The sequence below is a fragment of the Podarcis pityusensis genome (assembly GCF_964106645.2).
Source record: "Podarcis pityusensis genome assembly, chromosome: 10".
Lineage (NCBI taxonomy): Eukaryota > Metazoa > Chordata > Lepidosauria > Squamata > Lacertidae > Podarcis > Podarcis pityusensis.
The window spans coordinates 20,826,540-20,840,429 of record NC_138035.1 but is presented as its reverse complement, the minus strand read 5'-3'; the positions used below and the strand labels follow the sequence as shown (position 1 = coordinate 20,840,429).

The 13,890-nt window shown below is 44.0% G+C and overlaps 1 protein-coding gene across 6 annotated transcripts in view; it reads left to right on the top strand.

Annotated features, from left to right (window-relative positions):
• The first annotated feature begins 4,498 nt into the window (after positions 1 to 4,498).
• Positions 4,499 to 13,890, top strand: part of DENND5B (DENN domain containing 5B) — a 94,965-nt gene continuing 85,573 nt past the window's right edge. For 2 of the 6 annotated variants that reach the window (XM_081023937.1, XM_081023938.1), the window contains exon 1: positions 4,501 to 4,892. In XM_081023937.1, coding sequence (XP_080880063.1) covers positions 4,772 to 4,892 — 121 coding nt within the window. In that variant the 5' untranslated portion in view covers positions 4,501 to 4,771. Of the gene's footprint in view, positions 4,893 to 13,890 lie in introns of all 6 variants that reach the window. The other 4 variants (XM_081023935.1, XM_081023936.1, XM_081023939.1 and 1 more) reach the window with 4 other exon arrangements.

Sequence of the window (13,890 nt, the reverse complement as noted above, 5' to 3'; positions counted from 1 at the left end):
AGCTTCTGAAAGGTAAAGGCTTCAGAGGAGATTAAGGAAAAATGCTATTATTAATGCAGGAAGCTAGAACTGAAAATTCAAAGGGGGAAATAAGTCACTGCAATAAAAAAAGGCAATTAATTGGGTTAAAAAATGTCTCTATAGCTGAACCTTCTTATTCCATCTGTACAAGAACTGGCCATGAATCAAAGATGAGTGTTTGAATGGAGCTGATAATTACTGCAGGCAAAAGGTTAATCCAGGAGTGGATGTTAATTTATAATACAAAAGATGATGCTGCCAAAATAGAGTTGAGCAGTAAGTAGCCATGCTATTATTTTCTTGTTCCAGAGGTCCAATCCCAAAACTAGGCTGCAATCCTAAATAGATGTGATGGGAAGCAAACCACTTTGGACATAGTGTAACTTGCTCCAAAGTAAACATGCATTTTTGTACGTGTGTTAATTAACTGAGCACATTCCCTTTCCTGTTTGCAAAATTATCTATACCCCATTATTACTATTATTATTTTCAAAAGAAAAATATATACAGTATATTGCAATTATGGCAAGAATGACACTGACTTTAAAATACATCAGTCTCCAGCCAAGCCCCTGCTCTCTTCCTTCAGCATGGTCATAGCACCATGAAAGAATACATCCTTTGCATAGGAAAGATGGTGGGAAACATTTCTGTAGAAACTTTGGCAGCAACTTCCAGCTGGAGCAAACAATGCTGAGCTAAATAGACAATAGGATGTCCTGGTATAAAGCAGCTCCATATTCATCAGCAACGTTAAAACCAAAGGAGACAGCATAAAACAGTGCAAAATTGATAGGGTTTTTTTAAGCAGGGAGAGATGGCAGTGCCGTTACAGGAAAAGCTGAGTGCCTGATACCTGACAAAGGCGCAAGAGCCTCTGATGCTGATCTTCATGAATCTGAAAATACCCCAAACCAGTGGTGTAGCTAGCCGCTCGGGTGCCTGGTGCGGGGGCGTGTCCTGCAGCTGGGGGGCAAGGCGAGCCACCCATGGGGGCGAGCCTCTCAGAGTCTCTCCACTGCCTCCGCCTCAGCTGTAGGGCGGCTGAGGGAGAGGCAGTAGGCAGACGCAGGTCCTACGCTGCCATTTTAGGTAGCGCGGAACCTGCAGGAGCCTAAGCCACCACGTCACTCCTAAAGTTTCATGAGTCCAATTTAAAATAAAACTCATTTTGTCACACACACACACACCCCAGTGATGACACCTGGGACAGCCCGCACCACCTGCATGCCCTTTCCTCTGCCACTGCCCAAAACCCTTGGAAATAAACTTTTTTTCAGGGGTAACTTTCTTGCTGAGAAAAACTCATATTTAAAAATGAAATACTTCCTCTCGTGCTATGAAGAACACCCAACTCTAGTTATGTTGCAATCTGAAATATCTGTAAAGATGGTGACTAGATGCAGACAAGAGGCCCTGCTTAACTTGGCTTGTTCAGAGGGGCCAGGATGCAAAGAGCTTTGCATATTTACTCAAAATACAACCCACTTAAGTAAGACAACAGGCCAACCTAAGTGTGCAAATGATTGAGCCAGCGGTTTACTTAGAATTGATTGAGCCATTCAGTGCACACCTGAGGTTTACTTAGAATTAAATTCAACGTTATCACCCTTAGATAAGTGTGCATTGGATTTTAGCCTAATCCTATGCATGTTTATTCAAATGTAAGTCCCAATATATTCAATACTGTAGTGCTCACTTCCCCTTAAGTGGGTTTACTTTTTTTTACACCTGGAAGTAAATTCAGACAGAATCAAATGGAAAGTCAATCTATTTCAGGACCTGTCTGCCTGGTCTAGCAGCTGCTCCCCAGCATCTTTTAACTCCACTGCTCCTACTTGTTTCTCTCTCCTTCTCCTTTTCTCTCTCTCTCTTTCCCCCCTCTTTTTCCCCTCTCTCCCCCTCTTCTCCCCCCTCCTACTTGTTGTTGAATCCAGCTTCTGCTTATGGGCTTTCCATAGGCATCTGGTTGGCCACCATAAGAACAATATGTTGGATTATATGAACCCTTGGTCTGATCTAGTAAAGCTCTTCTTATGTCTCAGACAGAGGTGTTTTCTAGGTGTGCTCCTTTTAGACATTCAAATGTGTCTTGCCATTAAATGTAGCTTGAGGTTGTGTTCAGAGCTCCACTCCCATATTTGACATACCTAAGGTCTTCCTGACCACACACCAGACCTGTTTCCCTCTTCCACGTTCACCATTCTCTTTTCAGTTTTGGAACATGTTATGTACTGAAGTTCTCACCCTGGGCCAGCAGGGGGATACCGTAGATAGTTTTCACTCAGGTCCACATATGCAAATAAGGGATTGAAAGTGACGTTCGGTGATTGGATAGTTACAGAAAATGGTTACTGTTGTGCTCTAGTGGAGCTCTATATAAGCAGGCTGGCTGAACCCTTCAGTTCAGTTCTGTTCTGGCCTGTGAATAAACAAGAGCTGTTTGAAGAATTGCTGTGTTGTTTGATATGTTCACCCACAACTTAACAGAACACATGTGCCCATGAGCCAGTTCCCAGAGACTGCTCTCAGCTTGCATGCATTTAGTCCTAAACTGTGAATTAATACATAGCAGAGAATCTAATTCACACAGCTGTAGGCAACAAGGGTGTAGATGTTCAGCAACTTGTGATAGCCCTTAAAGGAGTCCTATAAATACATTAGACTACACATAGGAAGGGAACTGCCACACACAGCCACAGAACAGACAACCAACCAATCCAGTATGAGGAGGTGCATTCTTCCCTGACATCAGTGGCAGCCCTATTGCAAGAGAGCTTACAGAGCAAAGTAAAAACAAGCAAAGAGCCTTGCAGTGCTTTAAGAGACTAACAAATTCAACCACACTTCATCAGATGCATTATGTGAAATCTTAGCAGCCAGGCAAATAAAGGGAAAATTGTAAGGTGGGATTTGAATGGCAATGGGATACAAAAGTTACCGTCAGTGATAATTAAAGCTTAAATTTACATATGTTGAATAGGTGTGTCTTTAATATTTTACAGTAACCTTCTAAATGGGTAATAAATGCTGAGATGATTGTATTAACAGTAGGGCAGGGAACCATTTACAAAAAAGAAGACAGCACAGACAACCTGGCACTGGTAAGTTGATTAACATATGCAGTATGGAAACAAATCTTTCGTCTTGATTTGATCAAATCACTCAACTTGATAATTGCTGAGATTAAGTGATTTGATCAAATCAAGACAAAAGATTGACCATAGAAAGCAGAGATATTCTGGCATTGCTAAGGTTACTTAAGTAGCATGATTAAAAATCTTTTGCCAGCCAGCCAAATAATGCCCTTAGAACAGGGGTCAGCAACCTTTTTCAGCCGTGGGCCGGTTCACCATCCCTCAGACCATGTGGTGGGCCAGACTATATTTTGAAGAAAAAAATATATGAACGAATTCCTGTGCCCCACAAATAACCCAGAGATGCACTTTAAATAAAAGCACACATTCTCCTCATGTAAAAACACTCTGATTCCCAGACCATCCGCGGGCCGGATTTAGAAGGCGACTGGGCCACATCCAGCCCCCGGGCCTTAGGTTGCCTACCCCTGCCTTAGAATTAAGAAACAGTGCCTTTTCCTGTGGTATCACCATTAAAATCATGTTGCACCTAAACAACACTTTGGGCTGTACTGGGTATGCTCAGGGGGTGTGCCAAGTGTGCCCAAACATACTCTAATTTTATTTATTTATTAAAGGGGATCAAGTGGAGCAAAGTGAGTTGCAGGCAGAAAAAAAGGCTGGAATGGATCCAGGGGTGGCAGTTTTCTGCAGGCAAAAGCCACAGATCCATTCCAGCCTTTTTATCTTGCCTGCCTGCCTGTCTCTCATGTCTCTGCATTTGTCTGAGCTTCACTTGCCACTTTTGGTGGACAGATATGTGGGGTAAGGGACAGCTTTTGTGCTGCACAAGCAATGTAGGGAAGGAGCCATCATGCCCTCGGCCTTCCGGATCTGCCGTGCCTCTGGTCAGCTTAGCAGGAGTCATTTTCTCTGCTTTGACTTCTTGACCATTCTTGTTGTTTTGTTAGCTACGTACCTCTTCCTTGTGCATACAGTATTTGCTTCACTCAGATGATCCATGGCAAGCCTGTAGTAAATATTCTTCATGATTTTAAATTGTATTCTGATTCCCTCTCATACCTTGTATTCTATGGGATTCAAATGGTAATGCAACAAACAGGAGAGGCACTAAAAATACAATTAAAAACCATACAGCATCTAGCACAGCGCATTGCAATTGCTACAACAGGCAGGAAAACAATTCAGGTGGTCCGTCAAGCAAAATTTCACGCGTTTCGGGAGGCGGCTGAGAACCAAACCAATCCCGGCCTTGGGTTGCCGAGCCTCGCTTCGTGCGCCAAGCGTGGTTTAAATGTCCCGCCGAGGAGGCGGGGCGGAAGCGGGCCGCTGCGCTCCTTCTCCCTCCCGCGGCGCGGCTTAGCGTCTGACCGGCAGGGGGAGGCGGCAGAGGCGACGGCGGGACGGTGCCTAGCGGGGCTCGAGCGCCGGCTGCAGCCTCAGCTGACCGAGGGGCGCCGCCGCCGCTGCCACTGCCGTTGCCACTACTGCTGGCGCCGCGTCCTCGTCTTCCTCCCGCTCGGCGAAGGAGGCCGCCACCCGGGCGGACTTGCGCCATGGAAGGAGCGCGGCTGCTGGTGCTGATGCGTTAGCGGCGCTGCCCCTGCTGCTTGGGATCCTGCCCGAGAGAGATCGCGGACGCCGGCGGAGGGATGAGCGGCAGCGCGGCGCCCCCCGGGCCCGGCTCGGGCTCGGCGCCCTGCCGCTTTGCGCACTACTTCGTGCTGTGTGGGATCGATGCCGACAGCGGGCTGGAGCCGGACGAGCTGGCGGGTAAGCAGAGGAGGGAAAGGGAGACAAAAGACGGGGGCTTGGGGGGGGGGTCTGATCCTGTCCCCGTTTCTCCTTGCGAGGCACACAGTCCCTGCTCGGCCCCGGTCCGCCGCTGCCTTGCTCCCTCTCTCCCTAGCGCCTCCCCACGGAGCCCGCTCGCATCCCCTCCCCTCCATGGCTATGCACTGCTCCTGAGATTCGGGCTGCTGCTCCGCTTGCGCTGCGCCCACCCCGGCGGAGAGAGCAAAAGACGACTCGGTGGCCGGGTGCGCGCGGTCTCCATCTGCGCCCTGGTTGGAGCGCGGGGGTCTGCGCTTTGCGCCGGCCAGGCCCCGCGCACACGCCGCCCGAGGCTACATTGCTGGAGACTTTACTTATTGTGTTCGCAGCTCCCTTTTTGTTTTTATTTCCCTCGCCCGCTCCCGCAACAGCTCAGGAGGAGCCCTCCTCCAAACACCCCGGTGGTGCTCCTTTCCACAAGCGCCTTCCGCATTGCTTTTCCATGCACGGATCTCCAGATCTGAGTAGCCAGCCTGGCTCTCCCTGCCCCTTTCTTCTTCTTCTTCGTCCTCCACCCGCTTCCCAAAATCGTGATGCTTCCAGACTGCAGTGGCCAGGTTCGGTTATGTCACTGCCAGGAGGACCCACGTTTCAGTGCAGTCCTCCTCCTCGCGGCTCAGGCTTTATTCCCTGTTCCCCACCCCCCCAGTGCCCTGTGCTGCCACCAGGCCTTAGATAATGTGCGCTTGCGAAGGTCTTGAATGTTGCAATCGCCTCCCCTTCGAATGACCGCTATCTTGGGTCCAAAGAGCAGGGAAAGCTACCTTTGTAACTACTTTGGGAGACTGCAGTGCTTTCTTCTGTTCTCCGGAGGGTTGGGAAAGGGTTGCTTTAAGCCACTCTGCGCTGGGATTAGCCAAGTTAAAACTCCTTGTTGCCAGCAGACAGAATGATGCTAATTAATATTTCAGTTTTGTATTTTGGCTGGCTAGATAGTTACAAATGGAAAAACATACCTTAAGATGTTTTGTTTTATTTTTTTGTACCATAGCTTTAGGTTTCTTTAAAATATATTATTATTATTATTATTTTTGGAAGGGCAGTAAGAGGTATTTATTTATACGTTTTGTTACATTTTAATCCCACCTTTTATCCAAGGAACTCAAGGTGTTTGAACCCTGGTCTCCCAGGCCCTGGTCCCAATTCTTTAACCATTACACCACGCTAGTTCTTTACATAACAGTGTGAATTATGCATTACAAATTGCAGGTAAGCTTGTGATATTGTTTGGGCCCATGCTGAGGTTCATCACTACTAATATTACTCATTCTGTGCTAGTCATTGTATCAGGCAACCTACAAAAGTTAAGAGACACGGCTGTGTACACAAGCTTAATCTAGAAAATTCCGGTGAGGAAATGTGTTTAAGAGGCGTCTAGTGAAAAATCCACTCCCCCCCCATAGGCTGTCATCCTACAATCCAGTGAAATCAATAGTTCCTAGTCAAAATCATTATTTTGCATTAGCTGCCAATTTGACAAAGCCCCCCTATATTTTTATCTATCCAAATGCTTACAGACAGCAGACCAGTCTCCCCCCCCCCCATCAGATATCTGGGTATGTTGTCCTTTTAGCTGGAATAGTTTGCTTGAGAATGATTATAAAAGTGAGTCTCTCCATCATCCCTAATCCTGAAAGTGTTTGTTGCATTCTGCTAAAAATACTGCTCATATGATTGAGTGATTTCAATAGGATTTGTCAAAAATAAATTGTAACTGGTTTAAAGCTGGAGAGATGCCAGAGGCTTTTCTCCGCATAGCTAGCTGTGGAAGTAAGAGAAAGTATTTCAAAATATAGAAAGGGGGGTGTAAGAAACTACAAAGACACCTTTTAAAAGCGACCTGTGCTTGATACATGGCACTTTTATCTCTGAAAATAAAGTAGGTTAAAATTAAATTTTGCATCTCGTTCAGAAAACTCACCAGATTCTGCAGTATGACGACTAGCCAATAAAGAAAAAGGGAGAGCTGTATTCAAACTTAATCGGGATCCATTTGTATGTGAAATAAAAGTAGCTGACTATTGTTGCTAAAGTGGTAATTTAGGTATAGAGAATCTGTGGTCCTCCAGGTATTGTTGGACTCCAACTCCCATCAGCCCCAGCCAGCATGGCCAGTGGTCAGGAATGATGGGAGTTGTAGTCCAGCAGCCTCTAGAAGTAAACAGGTCTCCCCACTCTTGAGCTATTTACCTGCTTACCTTTTGCATGAACATTGTGGCCAATTCTGAAGTCGAATTTAATAATTTAAATAAAGTTTTTGGAATGAAAATAGCTTCTTCTCTGTACTTGCCTTAATTCAGGGTTATTAACTTGACACAAGGAAATTCTGAAATGCTTTTTATGATATTTGTCTTGACTAGCCTGACTCATGATGGTGGACTGTTCTTAAATTTTCAAAAGCAATGGATATAAAGAATTTTTCAGCTTTTGTTTGAAGTTGAGATCAGCTTCATTTAAATTCTTTGCATGCTCTTTAAAAAAACTAATTTGCCACTTATTGAGTGAGCTGGTGGCGAGTTTTCGTTTAAAGTCTTAATTGTACACTTGCTGTGTGGATGACATTTTTGACTTGAAACGGGATGGTTTCAGAGTACTAATACCTGGTAAGCAATCAAATGATTAGGGTCATAATCTTTAACATGTAGCCCCTGATTCTGTTGAGAGGATCCGTGCATAAACAGGAATCCTTACCTGAATATAGATTTCACCTGTCTTCATTGCATTCAGTTGGATTAGATATGGGATAAGGGGTGATTGTGTTAATGTAGCAGCACAGAAATTGCTTCCCCATAGTCTTCATCAGAAAAAGTCAGAAGTTCTTTGCGTTTTGGTGCAATTACCGAAAGTTGCATGTAACTTTGCTTTTAAAGCACTGCTGGAGCTGAAACTGGGTTATGTACTTGAAGTCTCATTGAGCTGTTGTTGTTGTTGTTGTTGTTGCTGTTTTTTAAAAAAGCAGTAATCAAATTGTTTCTATACAATTTTTGAACTTTACAATTGATTTGACATTGCCATTTTGTATACGTTGCATGTTGTAACTTTTAGTAACTTGATTCCCATTTATGTGATGAAATGATCTAATGTAATGTATACATCTGTGCCGGAATCGAAGCTATTGTAATAAGGTTTTGGTTTCCCACCAGGAGCCTGAATGTGTGTGTTGGTCTCAATCTCAAATAGGGCTTCCGTTTACATACATGCTTGTTTCAGAAATAGAACCCTGCTGGTTCCTCTAGCATTGAAGGTGCACCAGGGTTGATTTGCATAGTATGACCTTTGGGAGTTTTAACTAGAGTAATTTCCAATTCCTCTTTCTGAAAATAGGGGCATTTACATGGTGGTGTTGATTAGGAAGTTCTCACTGCTTGTAAGTGTGAATAGTCTTGTTGCTGTTTCCTGAACTGCAAAAGAAGATTTGCAGTATCCTGAAGGCTAAATGCAAAGAAGCACAGCAGGTATCTAAGTTGGAGAACCATTGGTCTAAAGTTACCTTTTATATGCTAACTTGCTTTCAAACTGATGAGTAGTAAAGATGCTGTTAGATTTCGCCTCCTCCTTGCTGATTGTCTTTGCCAGGTTGGCTTATCAAGTTGGATATTACAGTTTTGCAGAATGTGTACAGATGTCATTAAGTTCATTACATTCCAAAACTTTATAATAGTCGGCCTTCTGAAGTCAAGTCAAAGGCCACGATTCTGACTGCTGCTCAAGATTTCTTTCCATCATTTGCCCACTTAACCTGGCAGTAAGTTCCATTGTACTCAATAGGACTGACACCTTAGTAGACTTGTACAGGATTGCACAGTTAGTTAATAAAGTGTGTGGTTGGTTAATTAAGTGAGAACAAGAAAAAACTTCTCTTGAGCCCCGAGAATTTGGGGGAATCTCTCATTAGTCAGAATAGGAAGAACTGGGCTCAGTGGCGTAGCGTGGGTTGTCAGCACCCGGGGCAAGGCAAGTAATTTGCGCCCCCCAACCCGTGGATTTGCGCCCCCTAACCCTAACCCCCAGATGTTGCGCCCGGTGCGGCCAGCCCCCCCTGCACCCCCCACGCTACGCCACTGACTGGGCTGCCTTGACCAGTGGTTTGACCCTGTATGAGACAACTTCATGTATTCATGTTCTTGGTCCTCCCACCAAAACATCAGTTGCTTACAACTGGTCTGCAAGCTTTAATTGACTTAATTGGTAGATTAATCAACTAAATGGTTGCCTTTCAAGGAAGCTCTGGACGAGCTTGCTGTTTGCTTAAAAGTACAGTTTTAAAAATATTGTTTAGCTATAAATGCTTTTAATGTATTGATGGCCACCATGAGAGCCATTCCTAGCTGGTTGGCAGGATGTCAATTTCAGAATGAATGGATGAATAAATAATAAAGCTCTAGTTGATTAATTGGCCTGGCAAATTTAATTGGCGGGGTTGAGATTCAAGGGCTCACTTGGGTTTGTTTGTATTTGCAAGCTATTTTTGATTTATTATTGTGTAATGGGGGATTAAAAAGGGAAATATTGAGAACTAGCTTCCAAAAGAAGTGTCCATATTAATGTTTTCTTTATTGCATATCTTCCTCAATGTGCACGATGCTTTGCAAGCCCTAATGGACAGGTTCCTACATGAGAGGGCTTGCAGAGCAGAATCTGACATGGGAGGCAGTGAAGGAGAAGGAAGGGAAGGGAAGACAGTATAAACAAGAATAGGTAGTTATTTCAGCTACTGATGAGCACAAGGTTCCATCTGGGAATGAGTGAGTGAGTCCTTGGAACAACTGCCGCATCCAAATCCCTGAGAGCTACTGGTGGCCAGGGTGGAAGGTGGAGTCTTCTCCTCCCTACCCTTTCGTTGTTAATTCAACTGCAGTGGTTGGCATAGTTTCAGGGCATGTTTGGCATCATGCTTGGGGAAGAGGAAGCTGGGTCTGGATTTGGGCCTTCACCGCCTGCAGATCATGGATGGTGGGACTGTGGCAGAGAGCTGTGCTTTGTGCCAGGGTCCCTCTGGTGGCCCTTCTGCTGAATCCTACAGACTCTCAGCTGCCTGCCCCCCTGCCCCCGAGCATAGGATTGGCCTCATTTATCATTTACATCCTTTCTGGTGATGGCGGCTATTCTAGATAGTAAATAAAACAACAGTGAGACAATTAAAAAACAGCAAAGGGTTATTCTCAAAGCAGGATATGGGGACTTAGGGGGGTTAGAAGATTAAAACAGATCTATTTTAATCTATTTTTGTTGGCCAGATGAAACGAAAATCTTGCTCTAATTCTAATAGACCTTGCATAACTTTGGGGGACTGTGTTATAACGTGCTTGGAAAGGAGTCGTGCTTTGACACTTCAGTTGCTGACAGGCAAAGTGAGTCAGCATTCCAGCGTCATCTTCAACCAGGTGACCTCTGCCCTCCATGACTGAGGCAGTGAATGGAAGTTCATGTTCTTCTAGCATTGTCATTTGTATATGGGGAAACAGAAATTAGCACTTAACTTTTGGGTGAAACTGAACGCCTTGTTTGAATAAGAAATCCAAGGTCCATTTTGCAGTTAATGTTTTATGAACCTACAAAGCTGAATCACTGGAGCATCTATGAGAGGCAGACAGCATGGTGCCCTCCAAATATTGTTGGATTACAGTTCCGATAATCCCATACCATTGGACGTGTTGGCTAGTTGGGTACTCCCACTGGGGTCTCTTTCTTCCCCTGATACAAGGAAGAATACCTGAGAATATTTCAATAGGGGATTAGAATTGGGAACTTAAGCATGGAAAGTATATATTCTCCCACTGAGCTGTAGTCCTTTCTCCTGACATATGGTTTGAAACCTGAAGAAAGAATTACAAAAGATTATAGTGTCAGTCTGTGCAAAAATAAAAATTAAATAAAAAAGTGTTCTAGAAACTTTAGTGATAATAGTTGTGCACCCATGTATTCTTCAAATAACTTTATGCGATTTTCTGTTGATTTCCCATCCAGGGTCAGTTAGCTTAACTTCAGCAGTAGAATTGCATCATGTTCCTTCAGCCTCTTCACTAAGCCAATCTTAAAATGATTTACTGTGACATGAGCTTTTGTAGTCTGCAGCTTGCATCATCAGATGCATTAAGTGGACTGTGGACTTCTGGGCTGCAGCACCCTGGAGTATAAACGGGGGCGGGGCGGGGGGGGGAGAAGAGCAAAGGAAGTAACGAGAATGAAAATACTGCATCCTTATGGTTCAAGTGTCAAATGTGATTATTTATCTGATTTCCCTACTGCCTCTCGATCCAGAAGGATCCCCCAAACAGCTTACCTAAAATAAAACAATACTGTACAGTAACAATGGAATCGCTTCTGTTCCTTCCAACATATGGCATGGCTTTCGCGTAGCATATTTTACACCCCTCCACACCACTTTTTTTATGTCCAATGGCAGAGAAGGAGGAGCCTTTGGAAGTTGCCAACCCTTGGATAGATTGCTGAGTGATTGTTAATTTATTACAATGCTTGCAAGGTGTGAGGAGGGACAAAGTCTTGCAGCATTTTAAAGACTGAACACATTTTATAATTAATGCCTTGCTTCTTTTATTTAAAAGGCTTATATGCTGCTTTTTAGAACCGTCGTGCGACAAAATTGTCTGCAATTACTAAGATACATCTATAAAAAATGATTAAAATACAAAAAACTTTTGTATCTAATTACAATAAGACCAAATAACCACAGACTAAAATAGGCTAAAACTAGCATTGGGTGCATGGTCCAACCATTCTAACCAAACTGTCGACCTTGCATTTTCATCCTCAAAGACCATTCAAAAAAAGTATGTCTTTAGAACTCAGAGATGGGGGTGGAGGGCAGATGTTTTCCAGAAACCTCTCCCTAATCCAAGAGGTGTCCCTGGTGCCACTACATATGAACTCAGTATATGCTATGCATGTTAGAGCACCAGAGCTTGATTAGTAGACAACTATCGTAGAGCACTTCTTGGACAGATGCTTTTGACTCATTTTTTTGAAATGTGGGAGGCAAGGTGGGAACTTGTTAATGAAGCACCCCTTTTCGTTGTCCTTAATTTATTTTTAAAGTGGTACTCTCTCCAAATGATGCATATATCTTTCAGCCTGGCTGCCAACTAATTTTTTTAGTTGAGGGCCATCTCTAGCTGCAGTCTCCAGGAAGATCGCCCCTGTTCCTCACTTTATATGCCTTTCCAGATGCATAGTATCTTCTGGTGGGAGATAATCTCCTCGATTATGTGCTTTGTGTTCTTTTTTCTGCACTTTTCGTGTACGTGTTGCTGTGAGTCCTTTGATGTATTAACTAGCAACAATGCTTTGCCTTGGTTATCACTTAATGATTTTCAAAAAATGACCTACAGGTTGCTCAGAGGTGGGGACCTGAACATATGTTCTTATGTTCTTACAACCTTATGTTCTTAGGACCTTGTGGCCCTCCAGATGTTGTTGGACTCCTGTCAATCCCAACCAGCATGGCCAATGCTTTGGGGTGGTGAGAATTGTTGTCCCACAACATCTGTTGGGCAACATGTTTCCCTCCCCAGGTAGCTCATGCTTGTCACCAGAAGGGATGGAAAATGGATGCTTTTGGGATGGAAAATGGATGGCTAATATCATAACAGCATGGGGGAAACTGTTTTGCAAATATATATGTTGTTTGAATATCAGAAATGCAGTATTCTGAGTTGCAGGCCCCTTTAAGTTGAAGTTTGGTTGAAGGAAAATTTAGGATTAGAGCTGAAAGAGGAAGTGGGAAAGAGCACCACTTTCCCAACTTCCTCCTTAAGTTCTAGGTATTTTTCAGGAAACCAAAAAGTAACCACCATTGCCACCTCATAACCAAGATGGAAGTCATTTTTAAGGGAAGGGGGATCAGGGGCTTTTTGGGCACAAGAGTTCCATGATGGGGAACTCTGCCATAGATGCTGGGTATTGAACTTGGATGCCTTGAAGTCATTGCAGGTTTCTGGAGACTACTTGTCTAGTACCCAGTTGCTTGCTTCTGTGCTTGGTGCTTGTCATACAAACATGGTGTCAGTGGTACTTTATGCTGTCAGCACAGAGAGCATCACTTGTTGGAGGCAGTTGCTATTCAGGCTGTCTTACAACAAAATTACTTGACCCACATATAAAGCGGCATCTCTTGTTCAGAAAGCTATGAATTGCTACGACCAGACTGGGAGGAATGACTGCACCTCTTGCTGTTCCATTTTCATCAATAGGATGTTGATTCTTGGAGCTCTTAGCAGAATCAATAAAGATGCTGATAGAATCAGACAGTGTAATACATTTCTTCACGCTTGACATGTTGTAATTTAAGATTGAAATGCCTGTACCTGCGGTCTGCTGTGTTCTTAGTTTTAGGAATTCATTTTACCTTCTGAGTCTGAATTTGGAACTGAGTTCAAAATTTGGAGTAGCGGTACTGCTTTCATTGAACTCTTCTTACCTGCATCTGGGTCATCACCAGGACAATTGTTCTGTCCTGAATTAGGGTGAACTTATACAAATACCCTTCTAAATTGGGTGTCCTTAGTAGGCTGGTATGTGTGACTTGTATGAACTTGCATGATCAGAGCCATGTGACTGAAAATGTGGACTAGCACATACAGAATAATTTTCATGTGGCTGCTCTCTTCAGGTTCCTTTCTCTCCTCTCTTATCCCTGGTCTCTTCCTTCCCTCTTGCTGGTTTATTTAAAATAAGTGCAGTCAATTCCCATAATATTACAGAAGTTCCTAGTCTGGTCTCCAAGCCAATAGAACAGGGATGGAGAACCAGTGGCTATCCAAATGGTGTTGGACTCAGTAACTCCCATGATCCCTGAGTTGTTAACCTTGTGGGCTGAAGCTGATGGGAGTTGGAGTTAAACACTAGTTGGAGAGTCGCAGATTTAAGAGACTGGCTAAAGGCTACTGGAATCTATGTCACACTTAGGAAATCTGAGCTC